We start from the raw sequence: 23,915 nt of genomic DNA, 5'->3' as shown, positions 1-23,915 counted from the left end.
TTTTTTCTTTGGCTGTTTCTATTTTTTTTTACACTTTTAACGAGCAACTGGCAGACTGTATGTGTTAGAGAAGACATTTCGTTGCTCCAGCAACGATGCTTTAGAAGCGTGACAAATCACGATGATCCAACAAGATTTGTATGACAAAATCGTATTTTGTGGCGTTTTTTTTTTGTTTTTTTATTTTTGTACCTGCGCACACACTCGCGAGATCCATCGAGACGAGCGACAAGAAAAAAATGTTACGGAAAGAACGAGTGCATTTCCGCTCGTCCACGCCAAAAATACAATCAAAGACGCACTCGCGCTAAATAATTAAAAAATCGCCGTCTAATCGAATACTTTCACCAAGTGTCAAACTCGGCGTCAGTGCAGAGGTACATAATCGATAACACTTTATAGTCTTTCTCTTCCTCCTCCTCCTTTTACGACATTGCCCCGACGGCTGAAGCGAACATGATCTCGATTACATTCGTTCGCGCAACGAGTGTTATCGTTAACATTAATAAATCAGTATCTTTCTTATATCGCGCTTATCATTATTACTGTTTATATTATGATTATTATCTTTAATTATTATTAATATTATTATTATTATAACCTCGTTGCTTACGCCCTAAAAACTTCGTTAAGTTAACTCCCTTTTCTCGACTTAACAATGTAGTCGCGGACTCTCGTGAACCTCGGAGTTTTTCTTACGCGCTAAAGCTTGGTGACCAGCACCAAAACACTCACTAGATCATTGTCTACAACACACATAGAGATTTTGCTTTCTCCGTAGTATTTTTTTCCGGTTTTTTTTCTGTTTTTACGATTTAGGTAATTTCCCTTAACGTGATTATAAGAAATGTACGATTACGTGAGCCCGAGCTACCGGTCGCTTACAAACGTTTCCGATCAGACTCGAATTTTTCCTACTTCGCGTCGATGGCAAGCTTACGACTTAGAATAGTAGTAAAACGTTAATTTTGTTTTTAGGCTGATCCTCGATGCACTCGCTTATCGATCGCTAATAACGTTTTCCATTTCAATTCCCTGATATCATCGAGGCGCGAAATTGTCGCCATTCCACCAATACGTATGACTACTCTGCTTCCCCTTTCCCCTCAGGAAATTAAAAGATTTTCGTGCGACTCATAATTCAAGAGAAGACAAAAATTATTTTCATGATGCATCAGCATAATTTGTACATTAAAAAACAGTGACAAACGTTTGGCGTTCACCAGCGCTCCAAATCCGTTTGAATCGCGGTTTTGAACATCGAACGAACTTGCAAATTTGAGCGATTTATGGACATCCGTATGATGAGGATACTTCCCTTTGATTAACATACTACGCGAAATTCCAAGGACTGTCGCTAGATTATTCGTCATCAGAAGACGTATTGGTGAATGGCACGCTCGGCAATCGACTTAACAATCACTTATATTACTCTTTGGTTAAAAACATCTATCGATATATAACCTCGCTTGCATTGTAATTGTACGTATTGCATTTGTGTTATTACCCACTCGACACAAATTAAAAGTAACTTAACAATGTTATAATTTCGCACCCTCAACAATATGAATGTAATATATAACACATAGTGTTACATAACAGTTATATTGCTGAGTACAAAGTTATAACGTTGAAATCTACATTAATTTTAGTTTGTGTCGACTAGGTATGTATGTATACGTTGTGTGTGTTTTGTGTGTATTGTATATATCGCAAGAAAGCGTCTCGCGGCTCTGGTAATTAATTTTAATACAAACTTAAAAGACCAGCTCTTAATATGGTTGTGTATTAAAATTAATTGTACCCTTATCTCGATGCCCCTCATTCTGCTGCTCGGTGCTCTCCCGTCAACTGCATGATATGGGAAAAAGAAATGGACTCCTCCCTCACTTCTTTCGCTTAAATATCATACAGACAACGGGTAATACTCTACGTATTTGCTCTAGCATTTCCTTTATAGACACGCGGCTACTTCTGGATTCTCGTTTTTCGATTACGAACAATTCACTTACGAACTTGTCTACGTCTACGAAGCGAACATGACAAAATCTTACGATTAAAGACAGGTATCTCTTTCTCTATAAGTAGGTGACTATCGAATAACCGTCGAAGAACTAAAAGGATGAACGCGCCTAACTGCAACTGAGTATCCTTTTGTTTAATTGTTTTCTAATTTCGTCGTCTCTTCCTTTTCGGTATAACGTACATTTCGGATAACGAAATTAAGCTCGATTCGATAACGCGAATAATTTTGAATATCGACTAATGGTAAAACGTTGACCAAATTATTCATAAAATTAGATCACGAAAATGCAACGTATTATTGAGCTTATGACATTACATTGTAACTTAGGAATTAGAAACAAATTGATAAACTTCCGTCGTATGCAAATACAAGTCTCAAAATGTTGCTTACGTGTCAACAATTTTCGCGCTGCGTTCAAAATCCAAGAAGAAGACAGAGACATCGATCTGCTCGGAAGTATCGCTAATACGCATCGTTAGAATCCATAGTATATCGTACATTGTTGATATGTTGTTGAGGATCCTGCATGTCCTGGAAGAGAGGTTCCCTCCAGCCTTCGACGGCGACACAACATCGTTAAATCAGTAGAAAAGATGACGATCGGTACACGATGGACAATTATCGTGTGCCGATTATCACCATCTTCGGTGTGTGTGCGTGTGTAAATGAAAAAAAGAAACATCTTGCCACCCATTCGACGTAGCAAACATACAGTTGCCGCTTTCATTTGCGCAGGTACTTTGTGAAAAGAGATTCGCCCCTCCCGCTTGACAGTATTCAACGAGACGAAACGTGGAGACAAAACTGAAACGACGACGATGACGACGGTGACGATGACGACGACAAAAGACGTGCAGCTTCGTCCATTTACAGCTTGTTTCGGTCCAGCCGAAACTTAACGATCCTGAAGCGTCTTTCGCACTTCGTGAACAATAATTCCGTCGTCGTCGGGACGTTGTCTCTTGCCGCTCGATCGAGACGGCTTCCGTCATCTTAATCGCCGTCCTCCCTCGTGGTCCAGCCGACACGGCATAGGTCGATACAAAAGGACCGGCGACTAGGCGCGGCTAGGTGCGAATGTCACTGACGCACTCGCCACCAACTCTGTTGTACCTTCTCATGGAGCTTCCTGCAAATACCAGCGAGCCTCCGTCACATCCCAGCCTCCGTGGCGTTCTCCTCCGTCTCACCGCCCGGATCCTCGCTGGAAAATTCACCGCCACCGCCGTCATCGCCGCCCCCTGTGTCACCACCTTCTACAGCCTCGCTAGTCTCATCACCTTCCTCCAATGTCACTTGAAAATGTATCCTATCTTGTTGCTGTTGACTTTCGTTCGTTCCTGACTGTTGCTGATCATCGGACGGCGGCGATGGCGGTATCATTGACTGATACCAGTCGCGATTCTCCTCAAGAGTGTCCAGGATCTCCTGCGCGTCTGGATGCACCAAATCTGCCCAGGTTTCCCAAAGTGGATGTACGATGTAATCGATGAAGCCGACCTGCGACTTCTCGATGGTCGCACTGTGGCGATCGCACATCGGACTAATATCCATATTTTGCTCCCGCTCGCGGTCGCCTTGCAGGAAGAACTCCTCCATCAGCAAGCCCACCCATCGTCGATAAAGAGTCAATGGTTTTGTCGGATTAGACAGGTCGGCGCAGTGTACCAAATTTTCCAGCACCTGAATACGATCGGTGTAATTGTCGAGCAGTAGCACACCGGAACCGGCGACTTTCTTCGTCTCCACCATGGTTTTCAAATCGGCCAGCAACGACATGTGCTTCGACATGTCTGTCGAGAGGACCATGTCGATGACCATCTTCCGCAGCGTCTGCCGTTGCTTCTTCGTCATATTCACGAATATGTCACAGCCCTCATTCTGCAGAAGCTTGAATGCGACCGCCAAATGATGATTCTCCAATACCGACTCGTCGTTATACATCAACGCGAGTTCGGAACCTGAGCAAAAGAAAAAAAAACGGATCATTAATTTGCTGGTCATTATAAAAAAAAAAACAGAAGCAACGAGAACGTTAATTGCAGATATTTTTTTTTCGATAGAGAAATATAATATATTGTTTAAATATTTAACGCAACACAAAATAATAAAATAACAAATAACGCAGAACAGAAAGTTTGACAAATCTCGCCGATACTTACTTGAATTAATGAGGAACTGATTCGTGAGTCCAGGATGGTCTACATCATGGATGGAAGCCGCGAATAATGCAGCGGTGATCTCCAATGGCGTGAACACGGACTGTAATGTAGAAAATATATGATTTACGATACGTTGTCATAGAAAATATATTTTTCTTGCGACATCTCAATTCTGTAGTTTACAAAGTATCTTATACTCGTCAATGAGATATTGGTAAAGCTTATTATGAGAGCAATATACTTATTTCCAAGTTTGGAAAAAAGATAAAATGATGTTACACAAGCAAAGGCGTATATACATTACATACAAACCTCGAGTGCGGGTGTGTTGAGCAGAGTGTGAGTAGATTGGGTCACATCGGCTGCATGGAGGCTATTGTGGAAGGGATTATCCTTCACATAATGATCCTCTAGGGTCATCATAAAGGTAACGAAGGTCTTGGGAGGTATCGCCAGCGATTTGAGCAGATCTCGACTCTGGAAGGCCGTGTACGCCACGCAGGTGAGGGGTCGATTGTTACTAAGCTCGCCTATCCTGAAGATATCGATACCCCATTTGTCGATGTCCGAGAGCAACTGTAAATAATTACGTGAAACATTTACAACGATTCTCACAATAATATAGCGGTATTGTGCGTGCGATATACGAATTAAATGTTTCGCTTTGAAGTGATATCGAGAAAAAAAGAGAAATTGATTGTAGTTATTATTCAATTATTATACTGCACGATGTAGATATATTAATTATGAGCACAAATGCGCCTTGTAGCAACTCATTAAACGAAAGAATGCAATGTGTCTTCAAGTACAGATAGCGGAGGTCATGTGTTATCATTGAAAGGTCACACGCTGATTATTCATGGACAACATTGCAGTCTCGCACATTATTCGTGCGACAACAAAGAAGATAAAAAGCAAGCAAACTAGATTTAAGAAGACTTGACTGGATATCGTTTATATAAATATCATTAAACTGATTTTCATTGAGTAACAACGTCACAACTGGTTTCAATCACTTAATTTTATCAATAACAGTCTCGAAAAAGCGTAGGAAGCGTCAACTCAGGCGCCAAATAAAGTATCCATAGCGACATTAAGATGACATTCTGAAACGGTTGAATCATAATTACGTAGGTAAATAAAAATAAGTCTCTGGTCTTGGGGAACCTGCACAAAATCACGTAGCCATCTAAGGATACGTCTGCGTCGTATTTAATCTGGCGAGCGTATCACCGACGGTCTCTCTATGAGAAATCTGATTAATATGCAGAATAGCAGCGCTTAATACACCCGGTTCGTTCTTCTTTTTCATTAAGAAAATTTACTTCAATTTGCATAATGGAAAGATTGCCTTTCACCGCTTGCTTTCCCAGAAGTGAGATTTCTAAGAGAGTATACAAACAGCGGCGTTAGAGTTTATTCCTCCCTAAAGTACTGCGTCGCAGACTTGAGTTATTAACTGTATTTTATAACATAAAGGTAAAGTAATAATACGATATACGTGGCAGTTGAAGTTAAGAGTATCTGGAAACATTTCTCGAATTTCATTTCAGGTCATTGTGAATGATATTGCGATCGCGATATCACTTTCGTAGAAGTGCCGAAAATCAGCTTCTCTTTCATTGCGAAAAATGCGCCTCGCTAATCGGTGAAGCTATTAAGGTTATCGAAATCGCGCGACCTCGACCCAAATGCTTCTGCCTGTTAAAATATAATGGCCTTGTAATCGGCGTAATCATATGCTACAGGGTAAACGTCTTTTTTTCTAAAAGTTCTATCGTCACTCGCGCGCGCCAACCGTCACGTATTTGCCGCCGAGAAAGAGATAAGCTCGCAATCAAATAAAGAAGAAATGAGAAGATATGCGCGACATGATTTATTTGCATCGGGGAGAAGCGATGTGTATTTCAGAAAGATATTTAGGCGAAAGTTAAACATTCCGAGGTGATATAAGTGCAATAAATTAAATTCTTCAAGATCCTTTATTAACATCCGCGTAAAACAGAATGAAAACTTCTGAATGATAAGCTTCTGCGTTATTATGTTTACATGCCAGAGTTTCAGTTCGTCGAAGCCATTAAGCTTTGCGACCGGCCGACACTTTGACATTAAAAGCAATCGTTATTCTTTACTATTATCTGACGGCTCCCCTAGCGATTTCAATAATTTAGAGATATTTACCCCGGAGATTTTCTATATAATGAATAACTCGGATATGTATTCAACGCTTGAATCTCATCGTGTACCCACGCGTTGACATGCAAATTTGAAATTGCACGACAAATACAGTTGTTTCCTGAAGAGAATAAAATGCGAAAATCGTGATATGCATACGGAAACGTGAGATAAACACGGATATTACGATCATATGGGAAAGATGGTCATAGGATGCGATTTTTCCAATAATTGCTAAATAGCATTTTTGTAGTTATTCTCAAAGTAATTAATATTTACAATAGTTTATATGTATACGTACACTATTCGAAAAGACAATACTGTGAACATTATGCAATATTTTTATTTTGACTGCCTACGAAGATCGAATTAAAAATTATTATAACGTTGAATAAATTACAGTTGAGCTGTCGTAATCAACGTTATAACGGTATAAATTAATGCGTAATAAATTGTAATCTGATCTATAATTTGTATTTGCATTTTCATTCATTATTTATTTATAAATATCCATCTTTTTGTTACAATCTAGGAAAGATGACCATTAACCAAATAATACACACATACACACACATACACATTGGTTTTTTAAATTATAGAAATCATTGTTTGAAAAAATTATAATCTTTATTTTACTATTGCAGTATCATTATATGTATAATCATATAAATAAATATAATTATATGTATATTTATAATTATAACGAAATTATATATTATATATATACATATATATATAATTATACATATATTTATACAAAATATATAAAATTTCAATAGTTTTTTAATAGATTTGTTACTTTATGTTGTATTTTGATGATTAATCATTTATATAAGATTATTTTCACAAAAAGAACCATCGGTTGGCTTTTATGTTTCTTTTTAAATTAATTTTTTTATTACTTTGGGTTCCAGTAAAGTGATAAACTAAACACAATATTAAAAAATAACAAAAATAAAAGTTTTTGTATTTTAAGAAAACTATGGTCATCTTATCCAAGTTTACCCTAAAAGTTCGGTAAATATCAACAATCAATATAAATTCAGCACCGTTAATGATGTAACATAAGCTTCGTGTAAAGCTTAATTGTCGATCGAACAGCTCGCGTTTTTATAATCTTCTTAATCCGCGAGATTTATGTGTAATCGAGTCTATAATTTCTTTTTCCTTTCTTTTTCATTGTTTTCTCACTGTGTTGTTACATTGTTTGTGTTGTGTATACTAACGCTGTAAAATCGGAGGTAGGTATTCTAAATAAAAGTTTGATCAGCGTGAGTGCACGTATCGAGGACGTCGTTGAAATTTTCCGAAATTGAAGCAGCGCAGTATGACGCCAATCCGAGTCGCAATATACTATCGTTTGATACAGATATATTCATAGGTGGACGGAGATGAAAGCCAGAAACATGAATTCTCGTGGAATTCTCGGATACTACGATGGAATTTACGTCAATATCGTACACAGATCAAAAGAGCTAAAAGAAACAATAAACGAGATCACCGACGAGGTCGTCGTGATAAATTCGCCAAATGGAAACTTTCGTGGAAAACTAGAAACAAGAACATTTAGTGTATGTTTAGTAGACCCGTTCTGTTAATTTAAGTTCCGATTTCGCGAAATATGATATACTCAGGAGTCCTTAAATTCTCATAAAAAATGTAAATACTTAATAGCGATAATTTCATTGTCAATAATAAATTTAAATTAATTAATTAATTATTTTTATATTGTTTTCGATGTTTTGTAAAATAGATTTATAAAATGATTTTTATCTTTAATCGTATGTATACATACGATCTTTTTATAGAAAGATCGTATAACGATACGATAAGATCGTATAACGATACAATCTTTCTTATAAACATCGTATCGTTAAATTTCTGAATCTTTCTATAAAATGATCCAGAAATTTAAATGCGTAGCATACTATTTCAACGTAACATTTTTAGACAAAGATGTTTTTGCAAAATTAATTCCAAATTTCCAGTACTATCTATCATCCTGGATGTCTTTCAATTAAATATTACGAAATTATCTGTCTAGTTGGAGAACCGGTAAATCTCGTTATTCGTGCGAAGCAACATTTCGCTCGGTAACTTCGACCGGTTGAAGCACCGTACTAATCCTTTCCAAGAGTTGTTTAGAACTTGACAGATGACTATAATTTATATTTTATTTTTGACAAGAAAGAATTACATGTGTAATCCGTGTTATATATCGGTTTTGGTATCAAATTTTGATATAAAACTTCTAGAAAATCGGCACAGTCATTAATAATTATACGTATTGACCGATTTTAATACGCTTACTGCGTAGTTATTACACGAATTCTCTTGTTGGAAATTCATTCTTTACCTCATAACTAAATAAAGCTTTTGCAATTATCCAGCTAATCAAGCAATAATCATATTAAAATCTAGTAATTATCGTAATAATCGCATTAAAATCGTGCAATATATATTTATCAACTTATCATTAATATATAATCGTTCTGTTTTTCTACTTTGCGGCCATATATTGATATGTAACAAGGATTACACGTGCCGCTCTCTCGTTGGGCTGATTAATGGTCGTACAGTTGAATAAATCTCGTTTCTATTGGGGCTCGTAACCAGTTTAGCATCGGTACATGAGTATCATCCCGATTCACAAATCCTATCGAAACGTCGCATTGCCATTTGCTTTGACATTTGTCAAAGATCTTTGTAGGTGCGGTTAATTCGGATTAAACTTTAGGGATGTAAGACAGCGCAAATTAATCGCTTATCATCTCAGTAGTAGACGTTTGTAATCTTGTAGGAACATTTGCCTTAGATGTAAAGCATGATATAATCGCGTTGCAAGCATTCTCAATCAGTCAAATAGAAAGTAATCATCTAATTGATATTAGATATATTCGTCTACCTCTATTTATAAAGGTCTGTCCGCGTTGTTCTTTGCACTCAACATCTTCACTTTCTCTTTTTTCAACATCCGAGTATATATTTATCTCGTAAGCATGATGTAAAAAGAAAGGTATAACATTGTGCATAATGACAATAGCAATACTGGAAGCAACCAATCAAATTTGCCCCAAAATGCATTTCCTGTGTATAACACACTGAAAGAAAAATGTCGAAGTATTGCGAAACAAATGTTTTCTTCGATATTTATTATAAAAAAAATTTAATCGTGATGATGAAATATACGTTTCTGTGAATTATATTTTATTAACCCTTACCGTACTAATATGGGTAACTAGTGACCGAGCGATTCCTGTTCGTGCAAATTTCTTTGAGTCTTTCGGTAATTATAAATTATACTACACATTTTATTTATTTTCCAAAATAAAGAATCAATATTTATTCTAGAAAGTTGAAAGTGTTGGTGAATTTTTAGAGATTTTTTAAATTATTTTGAAGAGGTGAAAAAACGAAGAGATTTTAAGTGATCCTTGATGGTATAGATGAGGCACCAAATTGTAGATGGTACGGTAAGGGTTAATTATAAAAAAATAAAATAGATGGCTTATTTCCTAAAAATAAAACTTTGTTTCATCGTATTTAAATAAAAAATTATTTCATAAATAAATATGTTTCTCACAAATAAATTTTTAAGTATCTTTTTCTCAGTATAGCGTTTGCATACTGGAACAGTTAATCAAATTTGATTCTATATAAATTCACTCTCTTACTGCGCATCCATCACGAGAATGAAATACTTCATTTTTACATCATGGTTTTAAGTGCAAAAGTTTTTGAAGATTTCTTGCAACGCGAACAAATAACATCACGTGTATTCATTTTTATCTAACAACAAATAATTATTTAAATTATCGAATTTTTTGTAAATTTTCATTTCTTCTCTTTTTTCTTTCTCTCTCTTTTTCCGTGACACCCCAATTATTTTTTTCCGTTTCAAATGGGGATTTAAGTTAAAGATATAACATTGCAAAGCAAAATAATACAACAATAGTTTGATATAATTACGATATTGTTCTCGTGCAGTGTATATTTTTGCAGAAATTAACTTCGTTTTTTATACATTTTTATGTATTTTTGAAACGATGCCCCGTTTACTTTTACGATTCAGGAACTCAGCTGCGACACTGCGTGGCGCATACGGTATTCTCATACCGAGCGGAACGCAAAATGCGGTGACGTTAAAGGTCAAAGGCTTACCTTGCCGAGCTCATCCTCATGCGGCGTTTCCACCCCGTGGAGCGGCACACGTTCCCCGGTGAAGCTGTTAGTGTGTGTCAACGGTCGTTTTACACCGCTAATGTGCGACATAGCGGCGGGGCCTCTTTGCGCACGGTCCTTCTTCTTCGCCGCCCGTGCATCGGCACTACCCGCTGCGGCGACCGCATCCTCGATTCGCAAAGACGGCAAATCCAGCTCCTGCTGCTTGTCTGTCGGGCAGCAAAAAGTGACGTGGATAAACGTACTTGGGGATTTATTAATCGGCATTGAATAAGGTGAAAGGCACTGATATGTGAATAAGATTACGCATTTGGACAGTATTGCTTGATTGTGATTCGCGAAGGCGTGTCTTTACAATTTCCTGTCGCGTCATTTTGCTAGAATTTCTTTTTGCTAGAGAAAAAAGTTATCCCGTCGTCAACTTTCGATAATCCGATTTCCATCGAACGAAACTCGTTAGGAAACTACCTAACGAAATCAGCGCATCATAAACGAATTTTACAGAGAAACGATGCAAGAGGGTTATTCTATCAGGGTAGTTCGAAAACGAGTTCGAAAAGTTCTCTGATAAAGAAAACACATGATTTTTTTGGCAAATTTTTTTATTTTTCAACATATTCCCCTTTCAGCTCAGTACACTTATTCCAACGATATTTTAACTTTTTTACCATCTGTATAATACGATTTCTCTTTAAAGTAAATCTCTAAAATAAACGTTAGCTTTATCGATTATTTCAGTATTTGAGCCAGATAGTTTTTCTGCGAAATTTTATTTCTTGATATTTGGAAAGAAGAAAAAGTCACTAGGGACTGAATCTGGTAAATATGGTGCATGCGGAATCAATTCGGAAACAATTCATGCAATTTTATGAAATACTTATAATTGGAACCAAAGGTGACTCGAAAGGTGAAATCAAAAGTTGGTCGTTTTACACAATTGAAACAAAGAAACTAATCGCTGGTTCTAATGTTAGCAGTGGTCCTGTTAATAGAATCAAACTTGTCTAAAATTATAGCAGTTTAATATTTGTGACGTCATTTCTGTATTAGGCCGAGAACTTTTCAAACAACCCTGGTATATTAAAGGCAGATAGACGTTGTCGATGCAACGATTTCGTGCCAAGAAATCATATCTTTTGCGTTTTTTTTCCTGAGACATTTTTGCATACAAAGGAATCGGACGCAATTCCTCACCGATTATAAACCTTGCGCACAAAACGAGCTAACCAGAATGAATGGTGACGGCGATACCGGTTACGATCTTTCAAGGGCTTTTAATGCGTAAGAGCGCTCATTTTATTGCACCCATAAACTTGCTTCCGGCGATGACCTTGTTAGACGTATTCTCGCGAATTTCTTTTCATTCGTTTTCTCCGTTATTCTCGAAAACGCAGTATTTATCTTAAAGAAGAGGGGGAACGATGTACGTCAATTCTTATTCTTCCCATGAACTTATAATTTATAACTCGCTTTCTTCTCATTATAATAACTTTAATAAGCAAAAGAATCACGTTCGACTTACCAAGGAAGGTACTGCAGATATATTCCGAGATCTGATTCCCAGACTTGGACGATTCCGAGAAATGCGACAGTTCCTTGTTCAGCATTCGTTTGAACTGTAACAAAAAATAAGAACCGATTATTAGCAGAGATTGAGGAGAGCGATCGGGTAATGTAACGTTCGTTTCTGTTCTACGAATCGATAAATTATCGTGGTAACATATGTACATATAATGTACTATTAACTGGAATCATAAATGAGCTTACAATAAAATTATCGACTTCGATTCAAAGATATTTTATACCTTCCAAGAACTACATGATTTTATATGATTTAGTAACCGCTTAAGGCCCAGTTCCGCAACTCACGGTTAACTCTTAACCGAGGTTTAACTTATTCATTGTCTCCTTCTAATTCTAGAATTGGAAAGAGATGAGATACAAATTGAACCACAGTTAAGAGTTAATCATGAGTTGTGGAACTGGGCTTAAGTAAATTTACTTGAGATGTGTGTGGGGCAGTATCTATTGCCGTATCCTTTCTACTAAACCGACTCCAGATATACATTTGCCAAGGTGTCAGGAAAAAAGCCATTTTCTTGGCTTTAGGATTTTCGTAGAAAAGTAGATAAGGACGAAGACTGATCTCGGGAGCTAACGGTAAGCGCCGGAAAGAAGAAAGAGTACCAAAAGATAAATCCGGATTACAGGTATTTGCGAGGAAAACCGATGAATCTTCTCCCACGAGTCTTCTTCCATTCTCGTGTGTGATTCTGTTATCTCGTCACGAATTTTATACCATTCGTGTACATCGCTCGTCAAAATGTCGCAGGGGACACGCGCACCGTGAGGCTCACACGAGGCAAACAAAGCCGATCCTGTCATTTGCGCTTCCTATTCTTATCAGAGGCAGTATCACCGCGTATATCATCTTTACACAGCCGTATGGCGAACGTGTGCGCGCTCACCGAGTCGGTAGATAAATGCAAATATATGTGTTTGTGCAAACATATACTTGTCGGTACGAGCCGGAGTAATGACCTGCGGGACGGATTATTGGATAATTCCGTCATGTGGCGTAACACGCTGATTAAGCGCCCTTCATAGTTCGATATACAATATTTCGGCACGTGCTTCGTTTCATTGCGTATCTCGTTAAACCGATTGCGAGAAATTCACACGACTATCGATTTTACTGAACGACAGATTGTCTCGGACGAATTTTTCTGATTTTTCCGGCGCTTGTTTCTCGTTCGAGTCACTACGCATTTTGAACTTTACCGTTAAATCCATTAAACTTTACCATTTGGCCCTTTTCGATGAAAATAGACGCCCCACATTTATCGGAACAACTAATATCATTATCGTGTACATGCGACCCGTTTATTATTGTATATACTAGACAAGAAGAAACGAGCGCGATAAGAAGATAAAGATAGCACCTACATTGCCGTACCTTTTATCAAACTGTCTGCAGCAATTAGTTTTCTTGCTTAACTTAGTTACGTTTGATAATTTAAGTACAGTAATTTCAATAATTTGATTGATTAAAAATAAGATTGCGACGGGGCCAAGAAGCAAGAACATAAAAGAGGCGTGTCAGATAGACTCAGATTTCAATCCTAATCGTATTTTAATATTCATTCCTTCGATTTTACGTGTAATTTTACACCAACAACACTCCCAAACCCAGTATTATAGTGCTTTTCAAAATAAAACTACTCGTTATCGATCTCGTTATCGATTCCGCACGGACTGATATAACGTTCTGTCATTTTATTCTCAGTGAAAACGTTTTGTTGAGACACTTCAAAGGGACGTAGCTATTATCACAATTCGAAGGCGCGCAATTGTTTGTTTTTATGAAATGTCCTTTATTACGATGCATCTCCGAACGTGACATACTTCCACGATGCAAGACGCAGTACTATAAAGATAAAAAAAAATTTCGAAAGATTCAAATGGGTCGGTGAGAAAAATTTACGTAAAAGGTGTGCTCGTATAAATGTACACGAATAATAAATCGACGCACAATTGGCGTCCTTTTCTCCTATGCAATATGAACTATACGAGCGAATGCACTTCAATCGGATACACAATAGGATTCTCTGAGTGCAACGCATCCGGTGAAAATCGAGTTCCAATTTAACGAAGCGGCGTGTCGGCGTGCGTTATATCGCGAAACTAACAGCTCGCACAATCTCATTTCGGGTAGTGACGTCAAGATTTCACGAAGGAGGCAAAAGTTGCCATAAATTTAGCACTATTTGCAGACTATATATCATCCTTTGCGATAATTTCTAGAATACACTCTAATGAGATGCGCTCTGTCTCTCTTCCTTTCTCTTACTTGGAAAGTAATGTAATAAAGATATGAGACATCTGTTGCCTTACGATTCGACTAAGATATTAAACGAGAACTTGCGAAACATCTGGAACTCGTGTGGAGATAGATATGTCAAATCTCTGCTTTCAAATTCTAAGTCTTGTCGAATCTGTAATTAAATCTTGTTTATTTGACGCAGAAGATAACGAGATAGTGAGGTATTCTAGGTAACATTAAAAATGACGCCGTTAAAATAAAAGTCACAATTGTAACGACGCAGTTGAATCTCATCGATGATAAACAGATCAAATATACAAAACTGATGACAGAAGATTAATAATTATGTTCGATTAATCAGATTTGTGAGATAAGACCGATATTAAGAATATGATTTCCACGAAAAAGTATTTGTGGATAAAAAACATTACAATATTGTGTCTCGTCCTTTTTTAAATCTTACATGATCAAGATGAAAATCAGGATTGTGCGGCGTTTAATATAATAATTTATATGTATATATAAAGCAAATTACATAGAAACAATATTCTTAAATCAATCATAATATATTCATACATAAGCAAAAATATCATATCTTGTTTTAAAGATTTTAGTCTCGATTTGATTAAATTTGTATTTATCTAAGATTTTTGATTAAACAAGTCTTGAATTCAGTGCAAAGTAATACTTGCATCAAAACAAATTCAAATCAATGCTAAAATCTTTGAAGCAAGATTATAATATTTTTGTTTATATATGTGAGCATTATAGTTAATTTAAGACTAGTCTTTTTCCTGTATATGTAAATTATATGTTTTACGTGTTGTCTATGTAAACAATCTATGTATTACCGAAACTTGTACTTCGTCCTTGCGTTAAACTGCACTAAAGCTTCCGTCTTGTTTATAAATTTTTATTTAGCAATATTAAAGTCAGATATATTAACAATTATAAAACTCAATTATCTCTTTTTGTATTGCGTTATCCAATTTATAATAATAATTTACATATTTTACATTACTTGTATTGTCTATATGAAAAAGATCGTGTAAATTTAACGTAAACAATACGTAAAATTCCGTGTAAACGTAATCTTGAAATATACAGCACAACCTTCAGAGGGATAAGCAGACTAATGCTATCATAACATCGCTGTGTTTATTTCAGAGTTACCTTTTTTCCATAATTATCATTGAACTTTCATTGAAATGTCGCAGAAGGTCAAGACTGCGTCGCCGCACCTTAGTACTTGACGTACGCAATTTTTATTAATCATTCGTGGTATAATAATCAAGCTATTGTCTCTCGTATGATTCATTTTTTACGTTTGAAATCTCGCCGAGCCGTATACACACTAATCTCATAATTCCTTAATAATCTCAGATTACCGTTAATCATTTGGACATTAACACTACATCCTAAAATTCGCCGTTAGTAAACTCTTTCTCTCCTTCCTCCTAAGCTTTCATAAAACTTTCTCTCTACTATGCAGTAGACTCTCGTATGATCACAATGTTAGATGAAAGCGAAACTCGTGCTATATTACGAAAATGAGACATCAATTCTCCAGAAACATTAATTAATAGTTTGAGCAAGCACGTTACGTCAAACGATCTTATATAACAAGCGCGTTTAAATATCTTTCATCCGGGTATTCACAATAATAGAAACGGAATATTAGGAAATTCGCGGAAACATGTCTCGGCACCGTGTGTTTGCGCGACGAGGATAAACCACAAGCCGTCTGCACAATCGTCTCGTCGTTATGACGCGCATATGAATTAGCATTATTATAAACTCGGCGAGATTGCTTGACCCCGCGATATATCTTTATCTATCAATATCCCGAGTTTAGCGACTGTACAATCTGCCGCTTGTTCATTTACGGATAATCTCGAATTTCGTAATTCGTTTATTTACTAGTCTATTTATGTTATACATAAGCGATGTCTACACTGAAATTTTAAGGCGTAAAACTTCAGCTTTAAATCCTAAATCGTAAAAAATTAGCCAATCACAGTCGAATGTGAGGAGAATAATTGACTATGACTAGTCAATTTCTTACACCTTGAGGCTTAAGTTTTAATTAAAATCTCATTGTAGACGCCGTTTTAAGCATTTCAATTGCGCAACTTTATGGTAGATTATTCGATCTTTCAACGAAAAACTGCGCAATTCATGATGCGTATTTATAGCATGCACCGATATCTTTCTCAAACAAAGTTCAAAGACGATTTCTTGAGAACTTAATCAATCAATCTGTTGATAAATTTATTCAGATAAATTGCTTACTGCGCGATCGGATTCTGCGTCAACTACTTGTTAATCGTCCAATTTTGCTAATCGATATCCTATCGCCGTTTTACCAAGATAATAACATTTCAAGAGTTCTCGTAAGATAAGATCTTTTCAGAAAATTCTTTCGAGTGACGATAAATCTGTTTCTAAGTATTGACAAGTTTGACAAGTATTAGGCAGAAGATACGTAAGATCAATGATAACTCGATCTATAATTGAACAATGAGTGTACCTGTTATCGCACGACACGCTTCCTATCGTTCTTCGCACGATTGTTCGATAATTTAGAAATCAGGTCAGATGATTCAGATGAAAATGTGTCGCTGGATAGTTTCGTCCGTTAACCTCTGTCGCGACATCTCGTTGGTTGCGACAACGGCAGTAAATGAATGTCCTCATGCGATCGATCGTCTTTCGAAATCGTGGCGCTTTTATTTGCCCAATTTAACGTGGCAGATGGCCACGGTGAAATCTAACGAAGATTCGAGTTGATAAAATCGGATATCGTAGATACACAATAACATATTGTGTTTTCTCTTATATCGCTTATATATATGCCGCCCCTCTTCTCTCTCTGACTTAATTAATTAACTTCCTTCTAAATTAATAGCCATTGTAATTCGCTGAGATTAGTAAATATACGTTAAATTATATTACAATTATGATATAATTATACGTTATTTAATTTTTGCAAGAATTGAATTGAATATCGATAAAGCACGATTTTATTTCAGCATCGGAAAATAGATCCACAAAATTTTTGCTGTTCCGAAGCTTATTTTACATTTTATTATTAACCTATATATCCATACATGTTTATTTCTATTCACATCGTTTATACTACAAGTAGAAACGCTACGTATGTTGTCTGTATCGCTCCGCATTTCCGAAATTAATCAGGATGTATATACTAAATTTAATCCTTTGAGAGAAGTCAATATCCGTTGAGATACGTCATCTCGATTAGGATACAAGCATAATCCTCAAATTACCTGCACTGCCATGATGCTGGCTAAGGCCGTGAGATCCGCCAGGGTCCTCAGGTAATTGAAATACCTAACGGACTCGTCCATTTTATCTGTTTCCACCTCGCCACTTGTCATGTGTACCATCGTACCGGCTTATTCCGAAGTCAGACTGCAGTCTGACTTCCCACCTGAAAGAGCTTCCCCGTCGAGGGAAACTTCGGACGGAAGAATGTGTACGCGGATTTCCCACGTGACGAATATAACAAGAGACGTACCAACTTTCAACGCGAATTGTCGGATCAAACTCCACGGTCGCGGATTGACGAACAAATCTTTCGAAGCTCGAAGAATCCCCTCCGCAAGGAAGGATTACGCGTATCGCGAATTATCGGTGAACTGCTCCAGTTCCGGGTTCCCGGAGGCGCGAGTTCGATGACCGACGATTCGGAGCGTGACAGAGCGGTGAGTTGTCACGGACGAGCACTTTTTACGTGATTCACAAACTCACTCGTGGACGCCTGCGAGCAGCACCGCGGCGGCTGCTGCTGCTGCCGCCCGACTGCTAAGAGTGCTAAGTGTGATCTACGTGTCTGAATCGCAGCGGCCAGGCTTTTTATCTCGGCAGCGGCTGGTTAGCTATCTCTGTCCCTGTCATTCGCGTTTCGCTTCTTCCATCCTTTCCACATCTCATGCGTGCCGGCATCTCTCTCTCTCTCTCTCTCTCTCTCTCTCTCTCTCTCTCTCTTCGCTCCACTTTGGCACGGAGAGAGACGCGCAGTGGGAGATCGTGGAACCGAATGCATCGCAAACTGATACATGCACAAGCGATGCTTGACGCTCGTATTGCTCCCGTATTTATCTCACATGCGACGGATGTAAATTCTAAAAGGCTCTAACATCTTGTCGCGACAATAGCTAATGTTAATTATTCTAGCGTTTTGCATTGCCCGTTTCTAGACTGTCATCTTATCTATGACGCAGAGCATGAAAATTTACTTAACTAAAGTTACCTGAAACCTTAAGCTACTTGGCTGTTGCAACGGAGCCTGATACCTTCGAAATTTGTCACAACAAGATTTCTGTGGCTGGTATAATTAAACTTAAGTTAATTAAATTTCGTAGATTTTAGAAGGAATTTGTAATTTGTTATATTTCATTTTTGATGAGCTATTTATCTTAATCTATTATATAATTTCGAGAGTTGATGTCGCTGTTTCGATGAAATGCGTCGTTTTCTTCGAATAAATAATTCATATTTAGTGGGATCGGAAGCAAAGCAACCACCTAAACTCTTCAAAAAGAAAATATAATACATACATCCGTAGTACAGAGGTCCTCACGCAAGCTTTCAAAGATTCTCTCATTACTGAGAAATTCCTCCTGGATGTTACGCAAATTGCAAAGAGGAGTATAGTTTCGCGGAATTAGATACTTAATATCTAATTCCCCTAATTCACATCTTATTGCAATAATCTCTTGTTGCACAGAGAACGCACCAAAATAGTTTCGCGTAAGCAGTTTAAACAAGCTATTAATAGACACATGCGCCAATTGACACGTGCCAAATTAGTAAAACCAATAAAAGAGTTTGTTTTGTTTCATTAACTCAGTTCATTCAAATTAACAATGAAAAAATGTAAAAAAAAGTTCGTAATGTTCTAAAGTCGTATGCATTTATTTAAATATATTTAAATCACTTTAAACTGCTCTTAGTTACTTGTTTTTACTTCTTGGAGATCGCTTACAATGAGTCCGCGAGATAAATTTGGATTTACAACGAATTCGAAGCGAACAACGCAGCCCGACACTTATCTAAGAATCCGTCGCCTATATTTCAAAAGATGAAGTTTTACTTAGAAGAGAATTAGGTATTGAAGTATATTTTCCCCTTCCGTTTAATGTTGCTCAATTCTAAGATTATAATTGGAAAAATGTTTCCTCATCAAAAAGAAAAAAAAAATTTTTTTTTTTAAAAGAAAATATCTCTCGTTTTTCTCGTACTATATATAACTGATATTTCCTCCTCTCGTGGAAATTTTGTATTTTCGCTTTGCGGAAACTGACATTCGATTAATAGGAATTAATAGTAAAATAAGCAAAAAAGTATTAGTAACGAACTTTGCGAATAACAACATCCGATAACGTTTGAAAAACTCGTTAAAAAAATGCGATATTTCAGTGTGCATGAGTTGCGTCGATAATTAGTAATTAATTTGGAACTACGGCAATACGTGAAACATATGTGTTATTCAGTGGACCGTTGATTCAAGGATTGCTATCTTCGTCTATGCTATATCCAACTTTGCTGCGTATTCGTTGCTGACTTTCATCACGATGCGATAAAAACTGGCTTTGCGTATTGCTTCCAAAATTTCACACATACGTTTATTGATTTAAGCAATTGGCTATGACAAATCTGCAGTGTTCATTACTGTAGACGTAAGCGAGGTTATATATGACGCGATTAAGATTTGACGACGTAAAAGATATTGTTAAACATGCCACGTCATCCTTTGTTCTGCGATTGAGAGTCATAAATTATTCAGTGACAAATATTTAATTAATCTATCATTAAAAAAATGACGTGTAATTTCGTGTAATTTTTTTGTGCACATTTGACGCTTCATATATGTTACAATGCAATATATGTTCAGATAACTGTTTCGGATATTGCAATATGTGTACGTTCATTATTATCAATCAAAAACATATACTTATCAAGTCATCATTATACATAGAATCGTTATCTTTCGCGAAGAAGTAATACGTAATGTACCAAAGATACAGATACCCGTATTACGTTTTTATCACGAACACACGTTTCTCAGATATTCGTGATGCCGTGGAGTTTGTTTGAAGTATTCGCAAAAGAGTTCGAGAAAGACCGGAAGAACGTCAGCATAGATCTAAATCTATACACATGCATGAGAATTTAGATCCAGCCCGCTTGCGTCTTACTGCTTGATTATTTGTCATGGACGAAAACTTTTTCTTTTTTTATATCACAACTGCGTTCGTCTCAAGCAATAACTTGAAAGATAATGAACTTCCTGGATTTAGACAAATCCAAGAAAATATTTTTTTATACATGTGGAAAGTCGAATTTCTTACTTAAATTCCTCGTGAAATGCAAAACGGAAAGAAAAATGCATAACTCTTGGAAAACCAATTTATTATCAATAATGACGTATCAATATTAAAGTACCATTTATTACATTACATTTTCGTTGATTGCATTGGTTTCATTTCATTAGATTCGATTCCACCGATAAACTTAATCTCGGTTTATTATTTACTTTTTCTAATTCTTAGAATGCTTAGAATTAAAAAGAATAAATTGGACCGCGAGATTAAAGTTAATCTTACATTGATAGAATGGAACCGGACCATAATACGCCGTAGTGTTCACTGAGAAAACAATTTTTAATATTTGTAACTATAATTACATGTTACCATGAAAATGATGATAATTATAGATAAATTGTAATCATATTTATAATAATAATAATAATAATTGTCAACCATATTTGTTAATAGAACTATACATATAGAGTAATTACTAACATGTTGGCAGTAATCATAAATATGATGTAATTACAGTTACAAATACCAAAAATTTTTCCCTAGTGTTTCCTGGTAACAGAAATACAATCATGAAAGTTGTTATACATCCTCTAAATTTTCCGGAACAAGAATATATGTATCCATGTACATTCTTCCAGAAACACGTTGTGTGAACTTCGTATATCCTAAAGAAACAAATGTGGTAGTCGTCTCTCCACGTTACAACGAACTCTTGGATATTAAAAATAGAGTCTTCGCAGGCACGCTATCGCCCACTTCGTGCGAAGTGACCGCTCAAAAGTGACAGTAAGTTTGCAAGCGATAATAATGCCTCCCACATTATGTGCTCGTCTGCTCGCCCCGTGTTCGATACGCATGTATTCGCGGTTTACCGCGCAAACAAACAACGTGTCCTATAACTACAAGGGAAGCACGATCGATGTACCTAACGCCTCAGTGACGAAAAACTTGAATGCCCGCGAGAAGCGATCGGATTATCGATCGTTGCAAAGCCGAGGCATGTAGGCCGTCAGAAATAGCCTAGTTCCTCCTAACAGATACAAGAAGGTCACGGTAATGAACTATTTTACTTATTTTTACGCTCCTTTTCCTATCCGGTTACCGCTAGAATCTACTCTATCGTCGATGTATTTTAATGCGAAAATTATTTGCAATTAAGATATTATATATATATATATATATATATATATATATATATATATAGTATACTTTTGTATTTAAATAAGCTATAAAGAGAGAATTAGTATAAATAAATAGGAAAAGGTTTTTTTAAGCTAAATTATTAATATATACAATAACAAAGATAATATTTTATTTTTTAATTATTAAAGTATAGTAAATATGTTTCGAAAGACACATCACAAATGTGAGTCCAATAATACCGCAAGATTTTAAACTTGTCCGTATTAATGTGCCTTTGTATTAGAATGACAGTGTTGTTTTATGACTTATATGAGTGTACATTGAAATTGCAAGTATAATTAAAATCTAATGATTTATGCAATATTAAATAATCAATTTACATCTATTATCTGTTTTAGTAACTATATGTTAAGATTAGTCAAATGTGGATAGGCATACTAATAAGGATAAAAATATTTTCTTTACTTTTATCATAAAATTATAAAACATTGACTTTTTTTAGATTAAAAAATATTATAAGAAAAAGAAATAAATAAAAAACGAATATTGATTTCAAACAGATAAAATTATAGCTATAATGTTTATCTAATAATTATTTCAATAACGAGCAACTTAATTTAAAGACCATTAAAAGGGACGGTTATCCTATAAACGATTATCCTATAATTTCTCATTTCATTTCCATTAGTTTATTTATTAGATTATTATTGAACGAAAGTACGCACATAAATAACGTGATTGAAACAATTATAGACCTTGATAATAATTTTTAACTCACAATTCTATATATACGTACGATAATTTTTAATCAATGTAATAATTGAAGCTCAAATAAATCGAGATTAAATTGATATTGCGTCTGCAATATGAATTGAGAAAGGATGACTCAGCGATTATTAAGTATTAATGAATCTCAATATGCCATATTTTATTGATAACGATATTCTTTTGAAGCACAGAATATACAGAGTGTTCAGCATAACGGTCCGATTTTTCAGACACTTTCGACAGTTAAAAAAAAGTTAAAAGGTGAATATTCATTTGTTTTATACAGGCTACAATATGCAATTAAAAAAAAATTTTTTTCCATAAAAAAATCAAAGTCATTTTAAATTTTTTGAATAGCACATATAATTTTTTTCCATAATATTGTAGGAGTCTAAAAGACGAATTCAAATCATTACTGAAATGTCACTTTTATTGATGTCTCTTTTATTGCGATCTGTATAATATTATGGAAAAAAATTGTATGTGCTATTTAAAAAATTTAAGATAATTTTGATTTTTTATAAAAAAGATATTTTTTAATTTTTTAATCTCATAGCCTGTATAAAACAGATGAATTTTCACTTTTCAACTTTTTTTTAACTGTCGGAAATGTCTGAAAAATTGTGCGGATCGTTACGCTGAACACTCTGTATAAGGCTGCGTCTGGAGAGATGAAACTCGTACATCATATTCTCTTTAGGATAAATTTTCTGCTGTCGACACATCATTCTCGGATATTCCATTACACCGTTAAATGTAGACGTTTCAATTTTCCGACCTATTAGAAAAGTGTCTTTGACGCCAAGATCAGTTACATAAAAATCTTAAAACAGCTTCAGCCGTAGTATAAATTTAAAAGAAAATTTAGAAAGCTCAGCATGTACGATTAATTTATCCGTCGACATCCTCTCAATGGGGTAATATATTTCTTTTAAGAGAGGAAGACGAAAAAATACATCTTCTGTTAATGATTAATTTTCCTAAAAATATGACTTCTTGTTAAGCGGAAATTATGAAGAAGAAGAAATTGAACATCATCCAATTTTCTCCATCGCGTAATATAAGTCTTCCTCGATTTCTAATTTCTCCTTGAAATGTATCTATTGATCTCAATAATCTTTGCGACAAGAGGGCACCGAAAGGGTCCGTAAAGACGCGAATCTATTTCCTATATTCCTTCCGTGAATATGATATTCCTTCCTCAACGTCCGATTTCCGTTCGCTCGCTGATGTGCATGCAAATTGCATAATAAATTTTATCGATTTAAAAGATACGCAATACAGCA

General features: G+C 35.8%; 1 protein-coding gene across 13 annotated transcripts in view; it reads right to left on the bottom strand.

Annotated features, from left to right (window-relative positions):
- dnc (phosphodiesterase dunce) overlaps positions 1-23,915 on the bottom strand; it is a 215,054-nt gene continuing 191,139 nt past the window's right edge. For 12 of the 13 annotated variants that reach the window (XM_018519405.1, XM_018519408.1, XM_018519399.1 and 9 more), the window contains 5 exons: positions 12,068-12,161; positions 10,525-10,754; positions 4,501-4,764; positions 4,189-4,288; positions 1-3,987 (listed from right to left, as the gene is read on the bottom strand). In XM_018519405.1, the coding sequence (XP_018374907.1) occupies positions 3,179-3,987; positions 4,189-4,288; positions 4,501-4,764; positions 10,525-10,754; positions 12,068-12,161 (1,497 nt within the window). In that variant the 3' untranslated portion in view covers positions 1-3,178. Of the gene's footprint in view, positions 3,988-4,188; positions 4,289-4,500; positions 4,765-10,524; positions 10,755-12,067; positions 12,162-17,658; positions 18,205-23,915 lie in introns of those variants that run through there. The other variant, XM_018519412.1, reaches the window with a different exon arrangement.

This window comes from Trachymyrmex cornetzi, unplaced genomic scaffold, assembly GCF_001594075.2.
Source record: "Trachymyrmex cornetzi isolate Tcor2-1 unplaced genomic scaffold, Tcor1.1 scaffold83, whole genome shotgun sequence".
In the NCBI taxonomy this organism is placed as follows: Eukaryota; Metazoa; Arthropoda; class Insecta; order Hymenoptera; family Formicidae; genus Trachymyrmex; species Trachymyrmex cornetzi.
This window is presented reverse-complemented; position numbering and strand designations above follow the sequence as displayed.